General features: G+C 51.0%; 1 protein-coding gene across 2 annotated transcripts; it reads left to right on the forward strand.

The window, feature by feature from the left end:
* The first annotated feature begins 419 nt into the window (after positions 1 to 419).
* CRLF2 (cytokine receptor like factor 2) lies at positions 420 to 19,736 on the forward strand. Of its 2 annotated transcripts, XM_043896261.1 has the most exons (8): positions 420 to 943; positions 5,939 to 6,041; positions 8,014 to 8,177; positions 9,294 to 9,427; positions 10,253 to 10,415; positions 11,921 to 12,026; positions 14,521 to 14,605; positions 18,511 to 19,735. In XM_043896261.1, exons 1-8 carry the CDS (start codon positions 862 to 864, stop codon positions 18,784 to 18,786), a joined length of 1,113 nt encoding a protein of 370 aa, XP_043752196.1. In that variant the 5' UTR covers positions 420 to 861; the 3' UTR covers positions 18,787 to 19,735. The 2 variants fall into 2 exon arrangements, with proteins under 2 accessions (XP_043752196.1, XP_043752197.1); XM_043896262.1 differs by lacking the exon at positions 8,014 to 8,177 and having other exon boundaries at positions 823 to 943; positions 18,511 to 19,736.
* The last annotated feature ends 2,499 nt before the right edge of the window (positions 19,737 to 22,235 follow it).

A 22,235-nucleotide genomic window follows, 5' to 3' on the forward strand; every position in this document is an offset into this window, starting at 1 on the left:
CAGGCTTCCCTGTCCTTCAGCAACTCCCAGATCTTGCTCAAACTCATGTCCATCGAGTGAGTGATGCCATCCAGCCATCGCATCCTCTGTCGTCCCCTTCTCCTCCCGCCCTCAGTCTTTCCCAGCATCAGGGTCTTTTCCAATGAGTCAGCTCTTTGCATCAGGTGGCCAGAGTGTTGGAGCTTCAGCATCAGTCCTTCTGAGGAAAGTTCAGGTTTGATTGCCTTTAGGATGGACTGGTTTTATGACTGGACGGGGGAAGGGTAAATTGGCTCCTGATGGTCAACCCAGGCTTTGTCCTGCAGGACAAAGCCTACTGAGAAGACAAATCCCACTGACAAATCTCACTGATAACCTCTGGGAGGTGATTCTCCATTGAGACCCTGCAGAAATACCAGCCAACTTTGTCCCTTACACAGACATCATCCTGTCCCGTGCTTTCCTTGATGCCATCAGGAGCTGGACCAAATCTCCCTGATCCTGGATGAGCAGCCAGAAAGCATCAGCTAGATGAGACCTGTCTGGGCCTCCGTCTCCAAACACAGGACTCTCACAACCCACCAGAGCCTGAGAATCCTGGCTGGACAAGATCCATTGTCTGATCAGCCTCTCTAGACAGCTGTATCCGGCGGGGCTGCACAAATGATCGGCGAGCCTGAAGAAGTGATTCTGCATTTTTTTTTTTTCCTTTCTGACCAGAGTCATCTTTTAAAATATAAGCATGACTGTTTCCTGTAGTCATTTCCCCAGTTTCTTTTCCGCCTTTTAAAAAAAAGGGTGACCTTCGTACGTTAGTCATGAGCCGAAGTCCCCTTGGAGGAGTCGACCTTCTGCTCACTGCCTCCACCTCCGGCTTCCACCATGAGGCGTGTCTTTCTGCCCTGGGCGGCCGCCACTGTCTTCTTGCTGGGACACGCGAACGCGTCAGGGAAAACCAAGCCGGGTAAGTGCTGCTTGCAGCTGTAGCCGCCTGTCCGCGTGAAATGCCCTTGCTTTCAACATCTCTGCTTTTTTTTTTTTTTCTTTATACGATGTCTTGCAAACTCACAGTTTTCTTTGCGAAACTGACAACAGCTTTCACAGGTTCCCCTCCCTGAGTTGGGAAGATGCCCCCGGAGGAGGACATGGCAACCCACTCCAGTCTTCTTGCCTGGAGAATCCCCATGGACAGAGGAGCCTGAAGGGGTGCAGTCCATGGGGTCTCAAAGAATCGGTTACAACTGAAGTCTCTACAAACCTGAGTCTGCCTGTTGTAAAGGACCCCCTCTTTCTTGCGTTCAGGATTAGTTTCAGCTGGAAAAAAAATGAAATACGAGAGCCCGTGTCTACAAAACTGAGAATCTGGGTGGTTTCACTGTGCTGCCTGCCTGCCAAGAGGTGCAAGCCTTCTGCTTAAATTAATACTTATCTTTCTGTGGTGGGGCTTCCCTGATCGTTCAGACAGTAAAGAACCCACCTGCCAATGCAGGAGACCCAGGTTTGGTCTCTGGGTCGGGAAGATCCCCTGGAGAAGGGAATGGCAACCTACTCCAGCATGCTTGCCTGGAGAATCCCCATGGGCAGAGGAGCCTGGCGGGCTACAGTCCGTGGGGTCGCAGAGAGTCGGTACAACTGAGTGACTGCCACTTTCACGCCCAGGTGGGAGCTGGCGATGGCACGTTCCTGACGTTCTTCTGAACTGTCCGCGGGCATCACCCCACGCTGGACCACTCCTGTCCGAGGCGGCCTCTTGCCCGGCTGGTTTGGACGGGTCCTGGGGTCCTTCTGGGCTACAGCCCTGGGGTGGGAAACTGTGCTTCCAGCAGACGCAGGTGGGGGGATGGAGGGAGCCTGGATGTGGGGTGTCCCCCAGCCTGTCCCTTGGAAATTACACTCACGTAATTTCCCAAGCTGCGTGCGGTGCCTACGGTCTGTCTTCACAAGTGCAGGTCCGGCCTCCCGTCTTCCAGCGACAGACGTAAGTGGGGGAGGACCTGGCTAAGCTGGGCGCGCCCGTGGCCACAGAGTCCTTGAAAGCTGTAACTTCGTCCTAACTGCCACTCCTGCACCTGGAGTTTGGCTGGAAAAGTGCAGTTTAGACCAGCTCTGGAATCTGAACCACTTGAAGCACAAATAAAATAGTAAGGTTTTGCTGTGCTTCAGTTGCTCAGCTGTGTCCGACTCTTTGTGATCCCGGGGACTGCAGCAGGCCAGGCCTCCCTGTCCATCACCAACTCCCGGAGCTTGCTCAGACTCATGTCCATCGCGTTGGTGATGCCATCCAACCATCTCATCCTCTGTCGTCCCCTTCTCCTCCTGCCTTCAATCTTTCCCAGCATCAGGGTTTTTTCCAATGAGTCAGCTCTTCACATCAGGTGGCCAAAGGTTTGGAGTTTCAGCTTCAGCATCAGTCCTTCCAATGAATATTCAAGACTGATTTCCTTTAGGATGGACTGGTTGGATCTCCTTGCAGTCCAAGGGACTCTCAAGAGTCTTCTCCAACACCACAGTTCAAAAGCATCAATTTTTCGGTGCTCAGCTTTCTTCACAGTCCAACTCTCACATCCATACATGACCACTGGAAAAACCTTAGCTTTGACTAGATTCACCTTTGCCGGCAGAGTGATGTCTCTGCTTTTTAATACGCTGTCTAGGTTTGCCTCTCGAGGACATGGGGATGTGGAGAGACTGTGGAAGGGCGGAGGGCTCATCCCCCTGTGAAGCTGGGCTCACTCAGAACCTTGGTAGGAACTTCCTGGGAAATGCAGACTCACTTTATGAATGGCCTTTGTTTGCCTGAGGTCATTACAGGTGGGAGACCCTAAGAACTCCCCGGGCGTGGTCTTAATGAAGAAACCCCTCTTCCCACCCAAGGCCCCAGAGTTGTGTCAAGAGATGCCTCAGGGGCCATTTCCACTTAATCGATCCATTTTTAAACAAGAGTCAAACCTAACGGCTGCAGTGGACTATCAGTATTTCCATCCGAGGCCATCATGTGTTGATGGCAGGGCTACTGGGCTCTTGATGAGGGACATTTGCCTCCCAAAAATGCCCTTGAATTTGCAAGGAAAACGTATGCATCTCCAGCCCTGGAGACCAGATGTCTGAAGTCAGGGTGTCCCAGGGCTGAGCTCCATCTAGAGTCTCCAGGGGAGGGTCCTCCCCGCCTCTTCCAGCTTCTGGGGGCCCCAGGCATCCGTCCCTGGGCTGGTGGCTGCCTCCCTCCCATCTCTGCCTCCGTCTCCACGTGGCTTCTCCTCTGTGTCCCTGTCTCTCCTCTTCTGTGTCTTATAAGGACCCTGTCCCTGGGTTTAGGGCCACCCCCATCCAGGAAGGACCCTTCATCTCAGCCGCTTCACTCCATCACGTCTGCAGAGACCCCGTTTCTTAATAAGGTCCTGTTCCCAGGTTCCGGGTTAGCGGGGTAAGCATGCCATTTGGAGAGCCACTGTTCAAGCACTATAGGATCTATTCAAGGGGTGCTAACATTTGAGGGGGGGTCCTATTCTGTTTTGACAGGTCTTGCTGGAGTTGTAAGGGGAGGGAGGTCATCGAGGCAGATGACCTGGCACCCAATCTGAGCCCGTGGCAGAGACGAGGGACACAGGAACGACCCTCAAGATGCTATTTTTTATTTTATCTCTGTATTTACTTCTGGCCGTTGCTGGGTCTTTGCTGCTGTGGCCTTGAGCTCATGAGCTGCTCTGGAAATAAGAAGGTGGTGTGGGCAGGAGCCGGAGTGTGCGTGAGCAGGCACACGTGTGTGTGAACTGTCGTTCGGTCGTGTCTGAGTCTTTGCGACCCCATGGACTGTAGCCTGCCAGGTTCCTCTGTCCACGGGATTCTCCGGGCAAGAATACTGGGATGGGGTGCCATGCCTTCCTCCAGGGGATCTTGTTCTCAACCCAGAGATCAAACCTACATCTGTAAACGTCTCCTGCATTGGCAGGTGGATTCTTTACCACTAGCGCCACCTGGGAAGCTAGTGAGATGAGATTTTATATATATATATATAGATATGGAGAAGGAAATGGCAACCCGCTCCAGCGTTCTTGCCTGGAGAATCCCAGGGACGGCGGAGCCTGGTGGGCTGCCGTCTATGGGGTCACAGAGTCGGACCCGACCAAAGCGACTTAGCAGCAGCATGTGTAGGTGAAAAACCCGTGTGGTATCTGTAATAGCCAAGGCTGCTTGAACCACCCCAGCCTGCGGGGATGGAAAAAGACCCCAGGACTCTACATGAAACGATGTAATGTGTACCAATTCCCCCCCCACGACCTGCCGCCCTGGATGACCTTACTCACACCCCCTCGGAAATACCCGGCGGGGCTGGGCTCAAAGTCCTTCTGAGCTCCCAAGCTCGCTTGAAACAAATGCCTCTGGTTCATCTGCATGTTTTTCTAGACGCTTTCCAAACTGGGAAGCAGGTTCTACCTCTAGGGAGGGCGGGGAATTCTTGGTATTTACACGACATGTCTCCCTATCGGAGACCCGCAGCGGGTACGTTTGTTCACCTCCAGATTTCTTGTGACCTTGGTGGTTTTCTGAGAAAAGTTAAAAAAAAGAAAAACAACAGAGGTTCCAGAACCAAAGTCATGTTTACAAAAGCCCCCAGACCTTTCAGAACTGCCTGGGTCTATAAGATAGGAGGCTCCGTTTTCAAGAACCTCTCCGTGGGGTTCCCTGCTAACACCACTCAGTCAGACATGAGGAGGATCTGGGGGAAATGAAACTAGGCTAAAAAGGGGGATGGGGGTGGTGGCGGGTGTGGGCAGGGGGTGATGTTCTGGTCAACAGCTTGGTTGGGATGTTAATTCACATGCCAGATGATTCAGCTCTTTTCAGCACACAACTCAACCTTTTTTTTTTTTTTTAAACAAAAGATTGTTTCTTTTTTAATAGAAGGATAATAGCTTTACAGAATTTTTAGTTGACATAAAGCTGATGCATGAGCTTCCCCGGTGGCTGAGAGGTCAAGACGCCGCCTGCAAAGCGGCAGCCACAGAAAATTCGGGTTCGGTTTCTGGGTGGGGAAGATCCCCTGGAGGAGGGCACGGCGACCATCTCCAGGATTTTCGCCAGGAGAATCCCATGAGAATCCCGCCTGGATCCTGGAGAAGCCCCCGGACAGAGGAGCCCGGCGGGCTGTTCTCCATAGCGTCGCAAAGAGTCAGACACGGCAGAGCACTTGTGCCCGCATGCACAGCCGATGCATCGTATTTTCATATAAGTTACAGATGTACAGCGTAGCGATTCTCATGTTTGGAAAGCGATGCCCACTTTACAGTTATTATAAAATGTTTTCCTTACTCCCTTTGAAGAACTGTATCATTCTTGTGTTATAACTGCGAAACACACACAGACTCTGGGCACATAGTAAAAATGTAACATGTCTTGATAATTATAGACAGCTAGATAGATAGCTATACATAGTTACATAGATAAGTTACCTAGATAGATGACACAGATGATAGTTGATTGATAGATACATCAATACAGAGAGTCGACAGATAATAACTTGATGATAGAATGATGATGATGATCAGTAACATGTTGAAATGATAATATTCTGGTTACATGCCTGCTCAGTGACTTAGCTGTGTCCTACTCTTTGTGACCCCGTGGACTGTAGCCCCGCCAGGCTCCTCTGTCCGTGGGATTCTCCAGGCAAGAACACTGGAGTCGGTTGCCACTTCCTCCTCCAGGGGATCTTCCCGGCCCAGGGATCGAACACACATTTCCTGTGACTTCTGCATTGCGGGTGGCTTCTTAACCCACCGAGCCATCGTGGAAGGCCAATATTCTGGGTATACGGGGCTAAATAAAATGCATCATCAGTTTTTTTTAAAAAGCACCATATCATTCTTACGAGCGCTGACATCATTTTACAGATCTCAGTCTTTCCAGCATCGCCTCAGAGTCCTCTCTGCTTATCTTTTTTTTTTTTTTTTCTGCACAGGAAGCGCATTGGAACTTCAGGTGATCAACTTTAATTTCGAAACCGTGCAGGTTACGTGGAACACAAATGCATACTCTGGGATCAACTTCACGTTCATTTACAAGTAAGTGCCGGCACTGGGATTGATGTCAGGTCCGTCTGCAAGGAAGGGCCCCTCCCTGGAAAACCACGCCTTTGGCTAAAACGTCTCCCCTCGGAAGACATCACCGATGGGGGGCGGCCAGGAAGTGAAGGTGTGAAGAACCGTAAGTGCAAGTGTGACTGTGCGCGTGTGCCCTCAACCCCCCCAGTATCACCACAAGCACAACCACAGCTCCCAGACTTTGTAACCGAGGGATGACTGAGTCTCGCTCGAATCCACTTGGATTCTCGCAGGAGATGCAGAGCGGTCTGACCCCGAGGCGCCCTCTGCAATGTCCCAGCAGCTGCCTCTGCCTGCGTCTCTGTTGCTTTCAGCTACATTCCCTGCTCACCAGGGGCCGCCTTCCAAAAAAAACCCGTTTCCCCCTTTCTCAGGGTGCTCTGCCTTGCCTGACTCAATGACCTGAGCGGCCACGTGGGAGGCAGGGTGTTTTTCTCCAACGAATTTGGTCTCAGTTCTGTAAAGAGTGGGGTGTTCTGAGAGGGCTTGAGTCGTGGCCACCTGATAAAAACACGAGATAGGCGGGAAGGCGAACAGAAGAGGGAAATTTTTAAGATGAACTTGTTAGGAAAATAAGACTCATGGGGCAAAGAAAAAAGTGCCGGATGGTATAAGTGGTCTCCTAGATAGCTTCATTTTATTTCATTTTTTTTTTTTCTTCCTGAGCAGCTGTTTGTTCTGTCATACAGGAGATAATTCTTGATCTCATCGCAGATTGGGGTTGAGGGCTTAAGGATGGAGCGTAAACCCATCTCTAGGCTTCCCGTTAACACTCCAGGAGACTCTCAAAGGTTTATCCCATTTCGGCACATCCGTATTAAAAGTGCATCCTTGAATCAAGGGCTTGGTTGCTCTGGAGGTCAATTGTTTATTGATCCCTATTTATTGATTGCTCATGATATTGATATGTGACAACAATGATTATTATTGATACTGTAAATAGTATCCTAGATGGTCTCAACAAACTGCAACAAGCTGGGTAACTTGGAACAACAGAAAAAACAAAATGTATCTTCCCCCAGTCCTGAGAACCAGACGTCTGAGGTCAAGGGGTCCCAGGGCTGGGCTCCCTGCAGAGGCTCCAGGGGAGGGTCCTTCCCACCTCTTCCAGCTTCTGGGGGCTCCAGGCGTCCGTCCCTGGGCTGGTGGCCGCCTCCCTCCCATCTCTGCCTCTGTCTCCACGCGGCTTCTCCTCTGTGTCTATGTCTCTCCCCTTCTGTGTCTTATGAGGACCCCGTCCCTGGGTTGAGGGCCACCCCCGTCCAGAAGAACCCTCATCTCAGACCCTTCACTCCATCGCAGCCGCAGAGACCCCGCTTCTTAATAAGGTCTTGTTCCCAGGTTCTGGGTTAGCGGGTAGGCATGCCATTTACAGAGCCGCCGTTCAACCCCCTGTGGGATCTCTCGAAGGGGTATCAACATTTGAGAGAGAGGGGGGCCCTTTTCTGTTTTGACCTGTTTCTGTCCTGCTGTAGTCGCAAGGGGAGGGAGGTCATCCAGGCAGATGGCCCGGCACCCGATCTGAGTCCGTGGCAGAGACGCGGGACAGAGGAACGGCCCTCGAGATGCCGTGTATTTTTCACTTTATTGGCGTCTGTGACCTTTGGCTGCGCTGGGGCTTTGGGGCTGTGTGGTCTTGTCTCTAGCTGGGTGACCGTCTAGGTCGTGGGCGACCTTCTCCTATCGTGGATCACACACTCTAGGGTGCACGGGCCTCACCAGTCGCAGCTTGCAGGCTCTAGAGCGTAGGGTCCGTCGTTACGGTTCACGGGCTTAGCTACTCCGCGACTCGTGGAGTCCTCCCGGCCGAGGGGTCGAACCCGAGTCTCCTGCATCGGCAGGCGGATCCTTACCACTGAGCCACCAGGAAAGCCCTAGGACGGTATTCCCAACGGCGCTACATGACTGAGTGATTCTCTTTTTAAAATTACAGATTCAAGACAAAGGAGGAATACAGACCCTGCTCCCGCTACGTCCTTCAACAAGGTTACAGGGCCGGGTGCCTCCTGGATGTGCAAGGAGATGGACCTCTGTATTTTTCCATCCGGAATGGAACAGAGCCTCTCCTCACCAAGGGCCTAGAGATTAGCGCTTACTGTACGTATTAAGTACCTTGAAGGCTGACTGTGCATCTTGGGTTAGGTACCATTGTACAAATGGAGTGAACCAGTCTCTCCAAAGATTCCTGTTTTGATCTACATTTCTGTGACATAATGATCCTTTCTTTCTTTCTTGTTGACGGTTGGAATGTCAGAGGTCCATGTTAGAATCCAATGAGAGGTTCGACCCTTGGGTCGGGAAGATTCCCCTGGAGGAGGAAATGGCAACCCGCTCCAGTATTCTTGCCTGGAGAATCCCATGGACAGAGGAGGCTGCAGTCCATAGGGTCGCAAAGAGTCACAGATGACTTTCCGACTAAACAACAACAACTTAGCCAATTAACAATGTTGTGATGGTTTTATGTGGACAGCAAACGAACTCAGGCATGCATACACACGTATCCACTCTCCCCCAAACTCCCCTCCCATCCAGGCTGCCTCGTGACATTGAGCAGAGTTCCCTGTGATGGACAACAGGTCCTTGCTGGTTCTCCATGATAAATACAGCCATGTGTCCACGTCCATCCCAGACTCCCTGACTATCCCTTCCCCCATCCTTCCCCCTGGGAACCATTAAGTTCATTCTCTAAGACTGTCTCTTTCTGTTTTGTAACTACATTCATTTGTATCATGTCTTTTTAGATTCTGCACATAGCGGATGTCATAGGATGTTTTTGCCTCTCTGTCTAACTGACGTGGTTCAATTTCACAGTCTCCACAACCTCATCTTGTCTTAAATGGTTACCTCTGTAATGATCCTCTTTCCAGAGATCGTGAAGGGCTAGGCGCCAGGAGTTCAAGGCGGTCTTTTTCTGGTGGGAACACAATTCGTTTCATGACACTTCCCGAAAACTTTCTCGACCCATTTCAGGGGGAGCTCCTTTCCACGAGACCCACCCCCCCACCGCCACGGGTCCTTGGAGAGCTGGCTAACCCTTCTGACTGTCCATGCGCTAAAGACGAGGAAACCTCACGTCTCGTGAAGTATTCGGGAAAGGATGGGGAGCAGGCGGAGAGGAGAGTGAATCGAAGCCCAGGGACTGCTGCGGATTCAGAGATGGGCCATGTTTGTCTTCGCAGAGGTGTTATTCACCGTGCTCTTTCTTGTTCTAAGTGAAACCCAGATCCCCCGACGACCTGAGCTTCCAGTGGCGGGAGGAAGCCGTGATGGTGACCTGCTCCAACCTGGGATACAACGATCTCCAGTATGAAATCCAGCACAAGACCATCTTTGACTCCGAGTGGCAGGTGAGGGGACATCGTCTCGGGTCGGGGGTGAGTAGGCATCCCCCGGGATGGAGAGACTGAGAGACACAGATATCCAGACTTGTTCTATGCACTTGCTCACGTGACTGTGGGCTTCCCCGCTGGCTCAGACGCTACACGATCCGCCTGCAATGCAGGACACCCGGGTTCGATCCCTGCGTCGGGAAGACCCCCTGGAGGAAGGCATGGCAAACCCACTCCAGTTTTCTCGCCTGGAGAATCCCGTAGACAGAGGAGCCTGGCAGGCTGCAGTCCACGGGGTCGCAGAGAGTCGGGCACGACTGAGCGGCTAACACTTTTCTTTTTCACTTTCCCTGGCGGTCCCGTGGCTAGGAATCTGCCTTGCAAAGCAGGCCACGTGGGTGTGTTCCATCCCTGATCCGGGAACCCAGGATTCCACGTGCGTCAGGGAAACTCAGCCTGGGAGGCTATGACCGAGCCCGTGTTCTGTAATGAAGATCCCACGTGTTGCAATTGAATTCTGATGTAGCCAAATAAATATATACATTGTTTTTTTTTAAATTGCTTTTGTAAAAAGGAAGACCTTAGAAAGTCTTCAAAAGCATCTCTCATCATATTTGTTATGGTGGATTTATTTCCTTTGTGGAGGGAAGGGCAGAGCTGTCTCTGCATTTTTTTTTGTTTTGTTTTGCTGTTGTTTTGAGGATGAACACCTGCCCAGAGAGAAGTGAAACAGGAGAAGGAAGCCCTGGAAGCAGGAATCTGGTGCAAAACCTCTGGCACAAGATGAACGCGTCAGGGTAAAGCGTCAGCCAGGGGTCACCTTGTGCATTTTGTCCGCTCCAGTCCGCAGAGGCAGAAACCTGCAACGTCACCATCAACGGTCTGGATGCTGAGAAGTGTTACTCCTTCCGGGCCAGGGTGAAAGCTCTGGAGTTTGCCTATGGCTCAGAAACGTACCCCAGTGACTGGTCAGAGGTGACGCACCAACAGAGGGGCGTGCTGCGAGGTAACGCTTGTCACGCAGCGTCGCTGCCCGATACAGGCTAGCGGGCTAGGTGCGGGGAGGGCGGAGCGGGGCGCCTGAAAACGCGGATGGCCCCCAGGCCTTCTGCGGAGGTCACTGTGGAAGCAATGCCTCCTCCTGTGGCCGTTGTCATCGGACTCAGCTTCACTTTTATTTCTGTGGACCCAGCAAGAGTGATAAGTGTTATTTATGAATGTTGTCGGGCTTCCCTGGTGGCTCAGCTGGTAAAGAATCCACATGCAAGGCGGGAGATCTGGGTTAGATCCCTGGGTTGGGAAGATTCCCCTGGAGAAGGAAAAGGCTACCCACTCCAGAGTCCTGGCTCACATAATTCCATGGACTGTATAGTCCCTGGGGTTGCAAAGAGTTGGACATGACTGAATGTCGTTCTGTGGATATGGGTATAGAGACGTAGATAGAGCTATAGATAAATAGATGATAAATGGCTATTAGATGATAGATGCTTAATGGATAGATGGTAGATGATGATAGATTACAGACGTAGATACTTCGGGGCTTCCTCCATGGCTTAGTGGTAAAGAATATGCAGTGCAGAAGAACAGGAGACCTGGGTTCGATCCCTGGGTCGGGAAGATCCCCTGGAGGAGGGCACGGCAACCCACTCCAGTATTCTTGCCTGGAGAATCCCATGGACAGAGGAGCCTGGAGGGCTGCAGCCCAGGGGATCACAAGGAGTCGGACATGACTGAAGCGACTTAGGAAGCAGGTGTAGATAAGTTGATGCTAGACAGATGGCAGAGACAGATGGATGAGGTATATAGATCGACAAAGATGCATGACAGGTGATAGACAAGTAGATGGATAATAGATAGGTAATAGAGAGATGATGGATAGGAGGATGTCTACTTATTCATTTCAGTGGTGTCCGGCTCTGTGACCCCATGGACTGTAGTCCGCCAGGCTCCTCCATTCACAGGATTTTCCAGGCAAGAATGCTGGCTGGAATGGGTTGCCATGTCCTCCTCCAGGGGGATCTTTCTGACCAAGGGATCAAACTCAGGTCTCTTGTGTCTCCTGCATTGGCAGATGGATTCTTTACCACTGGGCCTGTGGGGAAGTCCCAGGTAGACAGATAGATAGATGATAGATGGATGGATAGACAGACAGGTAGATGATAGGTAGAGAGACAGACAGACAGATGGACAGACAGGTGAATAGACAGACAGATGGATAGAGACACAGATAGATAGACAGCTGGACAGATAGACAGATGGGCGGATAGACAGACCAAATCAAGCCCTGATACCCTCAGACACCGCTGGCAGTAAGGTGAGTCTTTGCTCCCTTCTGCCCGACTTTTGCCTCTCCAGCACACCCACCTCTCCTCCCAGGATGTTTCACACCAAAATCAAGATCTGCCGACCCTGAAAATTCTCGAGGGAAAGAAAAACAGCAGTGGAGGGGGATTAGCGCGCAATCCAGTACCACGTTGAAAGCCTAACAGCCCTCATCCTGTTTACCTTTAGATTCGTGCTGGGAAAACAGCTTTTTCCCCAAATTTGTTTTAATTGCTGGCATGGTCGCCTTCCTGACAGTCTTCCTTCTGCTTCTGTCTCTATGGAAACTACACAGGTAAGGATGTCCCCGCCGGAATTCTCAGACACATGGGCCTTGGTTCCCATATGTAGTGAGTTGGAGAAAAAAATAATTGTGTGGTGTGGTTATTTAGCTGGATATCACTTTCTCTCTGATGCATATGGTATATGACAAGAAAACGGAGAGGTAAATAGTGCCAAAGGTGCAGAGATACCTGCAGAACTTGTTGAGAAATATTCTCGTGAAGACCATAAGATGCAGGAATGCTCATTCCTATGAGTGCTATTGCTGTTCAATCACTAAGTTGTGTCTGACCCCATGGACCGCAGCACGCCAGGCCTCCCTGCCCATCACCAACTCCCAGAGTTTACTCAAACTCATGTCCATCCAGTCGGTGATGCCATCCAACCATCTCATCCTCTGTCGTCCCCTTCTCCCACCTTCAATCCATCCCAGCATCAGGGTCTTTTCCAATGAGTCAGCTCTTCACATCAGGTGGCCAAAGTATTGGAGTTTCAGCTTCAGCATCAGCCCTTCCAATGAATATTCAGGACTGATTTCCTTTAGGATTGACTTGATCTCCTTTCTGTCCAAGGATTCTCAAGAGTCTTCTCCAACACCACAGTTTGAAAGCATCTATTCTTCAGCACTCAGCCTTCTTTACTTTCCAGTTCTCACATCTATACATGACTTACTGGGAAAAAACATAGCTCTGACTATACGGACCTTTGCCAGCAAAGTGACGTCTCTGCTTTTTAATAGTTGGTCCAAGTTTACTGTCGTTACCTTGCTTCAAATGCACACCCCACTGAGCTCTGTCCTCCTATCATGTTAGCATGACAAGCATGTAGGACATCTTATAATTTTTACGGATATTTATTAAACTGGGCAACTTGGTGAGTGATGTGAGGAGAACTGGACAAGCAAAACCTGTCTGGTTTGTAAATCCAGTTACAGATACAGCAAAACATGATTCTTTGAAACCATAGAAAGCCTTTCAAAAATATGATATTAAATAGTTCACTCTGTTATCCTTCCAGGCAGTAACTTAACTGCTGCCATTTCCAGCTTTCTTCAAGCATAGTTGTGCCCAGGCATTTGACTGTTGATGATGTTTGAAGGGGCTGATGCCCAGGACTGGGGGCACCATCTTTATTTCTTTAGGTTGACGTTTCCATAGCAACAACGGGAGTGATGCGTAGAAAAAGATGGAGTGCCTTTCTGGACCACTCACGCTGGGTCTGAGCCAGGCTGAGCTAGACAGTTTCAAGGACATTCCATCGTGGTTGGATACAGCATGGGGATAATTCTCTTAATTCTTGCAAATTGCCCATTAATTCTTCAGTCTAGATTTCCCGCTTTCACCAGCTCAGACACATGCCACCTTTATCATTCTGTGATTGGGAACAGAGGAAGTCGGGAGGAGATGAAGCAATCAGATAGGGGTGTTGACAAGTGACAGGTCTGATGTTTTTTTTTTGCTTTTGTTGTTTTGTTTCGGTCTGGTGTTTTTAATTCAAAACTGAAATCACCCCAAAGGGAAATCTGAGGAATACACTTCTTGGGGGGAAAAAAAACCACTCCTCCTGTCTTTAAGAAAGCTTCTGTTACAATGAGTGGTCTAAACAACTGTATTATTTTCCTGGAGCTGCCATAACAAGGGACCAAAATCTGGGGGCTCAAACAACAGACATTTATTTCTCCCAGTCCTGGAGGCTGGAGCCTGAGGTCCTGGTGTGGGCAGGGCTGGTTGCTCCTGAGGCCTCTCTCCTAGGCGTGAAGACGGCCGTCTCCTCCGAGTCCTCACCTGCTCCTCCCTCTGTGTGTGTGTCTGTCCTGACCTCCTCTTATTATAAGGATCCCACTCCCATTGGATTAGCATCCTACCGGATGAGAACCTCTCTTAGCTTCTGTTCCTAGGGGGCCTGCAAATTAAACTGACCAACCAAAGACAGTAACAGAAGAATATGTCTATATATTCTTTTTTGATGTAATTTGTTTAAGTGCATAAGTCATTCACAGGAAGCAAGTGAACGCCTAACCAGGCAGTTCATCTGGGGATTTTTATAGCATTTTAACAAAGGGCAATAATCTGTGGAGAAGTCACTAGACAAGGGGAAAGGGAGTCTGGATGGGCGTAAATTGTGGGGACGTGATTAAGAGATGTGTGAGACCAACTGCAGGGAGATGAAGGTTGTCTGAATGGCATCATCCTGACACCATCTTGGTGTGATATGACTCATTCTCCATTTCCTGCTACAGGGGAGGGTGCACTTTTATTAATGGAATTATTGCTTTTTTTTTTTTTTTAATCAGGAGGGAAATTGATGTTCTGCTTTCAGGCAGATGGGAGAGAGCAGAGAGTCTCCTGGCTCTGCTTTTTCTCAAGCGGACGCAATTCCGCCAAGGTGCTGAGTCTCCGAGATCCATATGCAGCTGCCCTTGGCCCCTGATGGGGGGGTCTTTCCACATGGATGCCCTGCTCAGGGGGTGCCAGCCCATCTGACCAGACTGTCCATGTCCGTTTCAGGATTAAGAAGGTTCTCATGCCCAGCGTTCCTGATCCCAAGTTCTCTTTCTTGGGGCTCTTTGAATCCCACCAAGGTAACTTCCAGGTAAGCAGCGTCTCCTTGTGCAAGCTTGCTCTGGGCGGCCCTAATATCACCCCTCTGCAATATTTTATTTTTTCTGCTCAGAGGTGTTTTTTTTTTATCGACTTTTTATTTTGCAGTGGGGTATAGCCTATCAATAACAGTTTCAGCTGGACAGCAAAGAGACTCAGCCATACATACACATGTATCCATTCTCCCCCAGACTCCCCTCCCATCCCGGCTGCCACGTGACATTGAGCAGACTTCCCCGTGCTGTCCAGCAGGTCCTTGCTGGTTCTTCATGTTAAATCCAGCAGTGTGTCCATGTCCATCCCAGACTCCCTGACTATCCCTTCCCCCATCCTTCCCCCTGGTGACCATCAGGTTATTACAGAGTATTGAGCAGAGTTCCCTGGGCTGTCCAGCGGGTCCTTGCTGGTTCTCCATGTTAAATACAGCCATGTGTCCATGTCCATCCCAGACTCCCTGACTATCCCTTCCCCCCATCCTTCCCCCTGGTGACCATCAGGTTATTACAGAGTATTGAGCACAGTTCCCTGGGCTGTCCAGCAGGTCCTTGCTGGTTCTCCATGTTAAATCCAGCAGTGTGTCCATGTCCATCCCAGACTCCCTGACTATCCCTTCCCCCATCCTTCCTTTCTAGCAACCATAAATTCATTCTCTGAGCCTGTGAGCCTGTTTCTATTTTGTCCGTAAGCCCACTTGTATCATTTCTCTTTAGATTCTGTGTATAAGAGATGTCATATGACAGTTCTCCTCTGTGTGACTGACTTCACTGAGCATGAGAATCTCTAGGTCCATGTCTGTTGCTACAAATGGCATTTCATCCTTTCTATGAGTAAGCAACATTCCAGGGTGTGTGTATATATATATATACCACATGTCCTTTATCAGGGGCTTTCCTGGTGGCTCAGATGATAAAGAATTCACCTGCAAAGCAGGCGGCCTGGGTTGGACGCCTGGATCGAGAAGATCCCCCTGGAGGAGAAAATGTGTGCTCATTATTGTGTCGGACACTTAGGTCGCATCTGTGTCTGGGCCATTGTAAACAGAATTGCAATAAACATTGGGGCTGATTCACTATTAATGGAAAAAAAAAAACACCCCAACAAATGGCTTTTATTCCTCTTTAAACGCCTGGAAGCCTCTTCGAATCTGAAAGCAGCGGTTTTACTGTTTTTCTCTTTCTCGGTCAGAGAAAGTGGATCCCAGAGTCTCCGAGGGCGGCTTCTCTTGAAATTAGTCTCAGATGGGTGTCCCCTCTGTCCCAGGACCATGGGATTTTCCAGCCTCCGATCTTATCAGGAGGTCCCGTTCTTAGTCTGTTCCCACTGCAGGGGGCCAACAGCGAAACCTGCATTTCCGCTTTTCAGCGTTTGTGGTCGTTAACTTCGTTCCTGTGATAAACGCTTACAGGTCGGGGTGGGGTGGGTGGGCGAAGAGGAACTGGGGAGGAAGGAGCGAGGTGGGGTCCGGCTCCCTGCGTCACCAGGCGTGGGTTTTATAGGACGCCAGGATCAGAGCGCGGTGCATTCCCTGGGGCTGCCACAAACCTGGGGTGCACACCATCACACGGTCATCCTTGCCCCGGTCCCGGGGGCCACACACCTGAGGTCAGGGTGCCCCAGGGCTGGGCTCCCTGCAGAGGCTCCAGGGGAGGGTCCTCCCCGCCTCTTCCAGCTTCTGGGGGCTCCGGGCATCCGTCCCTGGGCTGGTGGCCGCCTCCCTCCCATCTCTGCCTGCGTCTCCACGTGTCTCTCCTCTTCTGTGTCTTATAAGGACCCTGTCCCTGGGTTTAGAGTCACCCCCATCCAGGGGGGCCTCATCTCAGACCCTTCACTCCATCACCTCAGCAGAGACCTTGTTTCCAAATTAAGTCCTGTTCCCAGGTTCTGGGGGATAGCCCGTGGGTCTATCATTATTTTGGAAAGAGAGTGCAGTGTTCAGCTTCTTTCTTTTTTATTTTTTGTTTTTTTTTTTCTTGGCCACTTGCTTCAGTTGTATCCAACTCTTTGCGACCACATCGACTGCAGCCCCTGAGGCTCCTCTGTCCATGGGATTCTCCACGCAAGAATACTGGAGTGGGTTGCCATTTCCTTCTCCAGGGGATCTTCCCGACTCAGGGATTGAACTCCTATCTCTTAGGTCGTTTGCATTGGCAGGCTTTTTTTTTTTTTTTTTTTTTTTTTACCACTAGCGCCACCTGGGAAGTCCATTCAGTTTCCTAGAGGGGCAAAGTGAATTGTAAAACTAATTAGGTGTAGGAGATGAAACGAAAAAAAAAATTTGTTTTTCTTCTTCTACCCTCTTATGTTCTGTCCCTGGGGTCCTACAAATTAAACAGACCAGAACGATTAAAGAGGGAGATGTGAACACCCCCAAGAAGCAGTGAGACCTTGGGGCCGATTTGCCATTTTCACAAAGGATGATAGAGTGTTCAGAAGAGACTAGCTAAAGGAAAAAGGGTTGGGGCCCTGTGAGGGGCAGGTGAGATGGGAGGAGGTGACTAGGAAATGCATCAGAAATGAGGGTTGTGTTTTGTAAGATCTTATGCAGACTCAAGCTCTCTCAGATGATAAGCTTTGTTTCTGGAGTTGGAAGGGACCGGATGACTTCCAAATGCACATTTACTTTCCCAAAGCGGCATCAATTAATATCAGTTTTAGGGAGGGTAAGTGGAGAGCAGAGAACATGCACTGAGACTCTTCATACTTACCTGCCTTCAGGTCAACATCCTCTGGACGTCAAAGGGGCATGTTTGGGACTGGTGTCCTTCAAGGGAGCAGAAAGGGGTATACAACAGAATTTAGGACAGGGAATCTCATTTTTTTCCCCCAAAATTGAGGCTAGAAGAAGGAGCCGGGGAGGGATGTTAGAACGGAGTAAGGAGTCCCCTTGAGGAGGGCAGTCCCATGGAGCTCCCAACCTCAGAAAATCTTGGATCACCAGTTAGAAATGCAGCGTCCGCCCCCTCGGACCTGCTGGCGGAGGGTCCTCCTTCTGACACATCGTCACTCCCACCTCAGACAACATCCCTGGGGGTGGAGAACGGATCTGGGTTTCTGAAAAGACGTTCAGGCGCCCTCGTGTGTCTGGAGTGACCACAGGCCGGCGCTGTGAGGCTGGTGACAAAAGGCGGGTGTGAAAACCACAGGATTCCGGACCGAGGCGCTAGACACCAGAGCTTTTTAGGTCCCAACCGGGGCAAGTGTCCCCACCGGGGGACGTGTGTGAAGATGCACCAGCTCCGAAGGCAGGGCTTTACGACAGAGTCTGAGCCACAGTAACTTTTATTTAATTTTAATTTTTTTTTTAACACCAAAAACGTTTTGTGTTGGGGTGTAGATGATTAACAGTGTGAACGGCAAGTGGACTCAGCCACACATGCACACGTATCCATTCTCCCCCAAACTCCCCTCCCATCCAGGCTGCCACGTGACATGGAGCAGAGTTCCCTGTGCTGTCCAGCAGGTCCTTGCTGGTTCTGCATGTTAAATTCAGCAGTGTGTCCATGTCCATCCCAAACCCCCTGACTATCCCTTCCCCCATCCTTCCCCCCTGGTGACCATCAGGTTATTACAGAGTATTGAGCAGAGTTCCCTGGGCTGTCCAGCAGGGACTTGCTGGTTCTCCATGTGAAATACAGCAGTGTGTCCATGACCTTCCCAAATTCCCTTCCCCCCAGCAACCGTACGTTCGTTTTCTACGCCTTTGAGTCTCTTTCTGTTTCGCCAGTGAGTTTCTGTGTATCATTTCTCTTTAGATCCCACAGGAAAGGGATATCACGTGATATTTCTCCTTCTCTGACTTACTTCATTCAGTATGACGCCCTTTACGTCCACCCGTGTTGGTGCAAACGGCTTTATTTCACGCTTTGTAAAGCGAGCCGCAACCTTTCCTCCTTGCAGGAGTGGATCAAGGACACGCAGAACGTGGCCCCCTTGAACAAAATGGAAGACGGGGAGCTGGAGTGCGCCCCCGAGGACGCCGTGGTGGTCCAGCCGGCCGAGGCCGAGACGCCCAAGACCGTGGTGATGGCGAGCTCGCTGTACCCGCAGACGGGGGAGGAAGAGGCCGCCGGGGACTCCGGCCAGCTCCCTCGCGAACAGCCCCAGGGCCGTGGGGTGATCTCTCTTGGGGATTTCACGTTTGTGATGAGCGACAACTCTTACATGATGTTATGAGGGGGTGCAAACTCACAAGCCAACATCCCACTCTACGCTGATGCTTGACGACCTAGGAGAACATCTTGGGGGCCAAAACAAAAAAAAACCACCATGAAGGGGACTCCCCGGAACCAAGGATGCTGACGTCTAAGGTCACCCAGTGCCCCAACACCCCAACCCGTGTCTGAGGTCACTCAGCGCCCCTACACCCTCAACCAATGCATCCCATTCTTGCCGACATCCAAGGGCTTGAAGGTGGACTGCCTGTAGGCGGCAGACGCTTGGTCGGGCTGGTTCTTGCTGTCACCTGGCTCTCATAAATCATAAGGGAAGACGACCAAGACCACCCTGCTCTGCACGTGCCCACCCGCCCGCTCCTGTCCTTTCCGTATTTCCACTTGCAGTGGTTCCTGGATCATTTGTCACTCATCACACGTACCCAGCAGGCGAGGTGCTTTACTGACACCGAACAGCCACCCGCCTCCCGCCCTGGAGAGAGAAAAAAAAAAAATTCTACAGTCACTGAGGCATTTTACAAACCAGGGTTCCGTTTAACTAGTGACTCAGAAACTTGCTCCTGAGAGATACTTGAATGTAAAGGTGCTCTGCGGAACAAGGTGTCCCAGGTTGAATGTACATGATTGTTTCTTTTTCGGTACTGAAAATTTTTTAAAAGTGTGTGCATGAGAACTCTGGTAGAATGTAAGCGGGTTGCTGCTGTTTGTGGAGACAGGAGCAGTTTGATCCCCTTAGACTTCAGGTTCAGGAGCTTTCTAGACGTCTAGAGTATTGATTTCTCGTTTTTTGTTTTTTGTTTTTTTTTTCAGGCTGGTACTGACTTTATCTTGTCTGTGTCTGCAGCATGGTAAACAAGCTTGATCAGATATACCTGGAGTCTGTGTGAGTGTGTGTGTGTGTGGTCTCGAGGATGTCTCATTTAGCAGAATGTCTCCCCACCCTAGAAAACTCCTCCACAAAGGTAGAAATGGAAAGAGGTCACCTTTATCAGTGAACAAACGGCAAGCCAGTGTGAAGTGTAAATACCTCCGGCCGTGTCAAGTAAACCAGACGTGTCACAGCCATTGGAGATTTCTCCCCTACTCATGCGAATATTGGTCAGTTACCAATTGGCGTCTGACTCTGTAGCCTCACAGACCGCAGCCCGCCAGGCCTCCCTGTCCATCACCAACTCCCAGAGTCCACCCAGACCCATGTCCATCGACTCGGTGATGCCATCCAACTGTCTCATCCTCGGTCGTCCCCTTCTCCTCCCACCTTCAGTCTTTCCCAGTGTCAGGGTCTTTTCCAGAGAGTCAGCTCTTTCCGTCAGGTGGCCAAAGGATTGGAGTTTCAGCTTCAGCATCAGTCCTTCCAGTGAATATTCAGGAGTGATTTCCTTTAGGACGGACTGGTTGGATCTCCTTGCAGTCCAAGGGACAAATATGAATGTGAGCTCCCCAAACTGTGATCCAGAAGATGCCACCCCCCACCCCCCACCCCACGCTGGTCGCTAAGGGGCTGAGGAGCTGGGGAAAATGCAAGAATCAGCCATCTGTGACCTCTTTCACGATTTAAGGTGAACAAGGAAACAGGCTTGGCTCCAGGCAGCAGAGGTGCGTTTGAAAGGAATGAATTCAGTGAGCCCAGAAGCTTGCATCCTCCCTTACACAGAATGCTAAATTCCTTCACTTGATACCTGATCTTTGATGTTCAGACATGCCTGCTCCCTTTGTTGCAAACTTGCACACAGCCTGACCCGCCCCCCCCCTCCCCGCCGCCTACTCCGAGCTGTATTCTCAGAGCTCAGGAGATGCCGTCCCCGTGGGGCTCCGACTCCCACACACACTCCCACGGAATAAAACAACTCTCTTCCTTCCGGTGCTCACTGATTTTCAGTTGACACCAGAATGCAGCACCCATCGCGGGAAGCCCGCTTGACAGGGTATTGCAAACGGAGAAAGACTCTCACCCCATTTTTTTTTTTTTTCAGCTCAGCCACCCATTCCCCGGGCCTTTTCCAGAAAACACCACCACGTGTCCTGTATTTGTGGGACGTGGGTTTTGCAGCTTGGGGCCAAGGGTTCCAGCTGCAGTCAGTCCCCACACCCCGCCTGCCCCGGAGGCTGGGCGCTCCTCGTATGGAAGGGTCATTCCTCTTGGGTCAGAGGTGGTGTGCGGGGTCTCCAATCGGAGTGCGGGGACCCCAAAAGTCACCGCTCCGCGAGGCAGATCCCAAGGTGGGTGTCAGCGTCGGGCCAGGGACTTTTGTGAGCCGAGAGAAAGTGTAGAACATCCTGTTTGAGAAAAACTGCTTTGTTCTGAAACCACCGCATCCCACGGGCCCCTGAATAGTTCAGAGAAAGGAGGATTTGAGCCTTCCTGCTCAGAGCTCCCACGGGCGCCCTGGGCTTGACCCTGGGGTCTCTAGACAGGCATCGATGAAATGAGGGAGGCAGGACATTACTCTCCATCCCTCTGTGCGATGGCTTTCAACACTCCACCACTTTTTTTTTTTTTTTTCTAATTGATTTATGTTTCATTGAAGGATAACGACAATATCGTGTTGGTCTCTGGCCTGCATCAACATGGATCGGCCATGTGCTGCCCTGAGCTAAGTTGCTCCAGTCGTGTCCGACTTTGCGACCCCCTAGAACTGTAGCCCGCCAGGCTCGTCTGTCCATGGGATTCTCCAGACGAGAATGCTGGAGTGGGTTGCCATGCCCTCCTCCGGGGGATCTTCCCCACCCAGGGACTGAACTCGCATCCCAGACTCCCTAACCATCCCTTCCCCCATCCTTCCCGCCCTGGGAACCATAAGGGACCCTGTGATACCAGACCTGATTTACGCTCAGGGCTGAGGTCCGCTGTGTCAGAAACCTTAACATTTAAGGTGTAAGATAAAGCTGCACTTTAAGTTCCAGGACTAAGGTTTAGGCGCTGATGGCTCAGTGGGTAAAGAATCCGCCTGCAATGGGGGAGACCCAGGTTCGACCCCTGGGTGGGGAAGAGCCCCTGGAGGAGGGCATGGCAACCCACTCCAGTGTTCTTGCCTGGAGCATCCCATGGACAGAGGAGCCTTGCCGCCTGTGGTCCACGGGGTCACAAAGAGTCGGATACGACCAAGCAACCAAGCGTGTGGCTGAAACCCTGGAGAGGGGACCAGGGGTCCTGTCCTTGGTGGACTGTGGAGTGAGGGGGCCCGGGCCCCTTTCCAGGGAGCTACAGTGTCCATCTTCATGCAGAGGGTCAGCCGTGGGGTGTTGGGGACCTCCCTGAGGTTTAGAATTTCTGCTCCTTAAAGACACCAGCACCCTCCCTGGCTGGGTGGGTGGGGGGTTTGAGCTTTGAGGCTTGGGGGTCTCAGGAAGGGGTCCAGCAGATGGCCCTGCCCATTTGTCACCAAGTTGCGGGCCAAAGGCTCTGCTGGAACAAAGTCTGGTCTCTCCTGGGGTGGGGGGTGGTGCATG

The sequence above is a fragment of the Cervus elaphus genome, chromosome X (assembly GCF_910594005.1).
Source record: "Cervus elaphus chromosome X, mCerEla1.1, whole genome shotgun sequence".
NCBI lineage: Eukaryota > Metazoa > Chordata > Mammalia > Artiodactyla > Cervidae > Cervus > Cervus elaphus.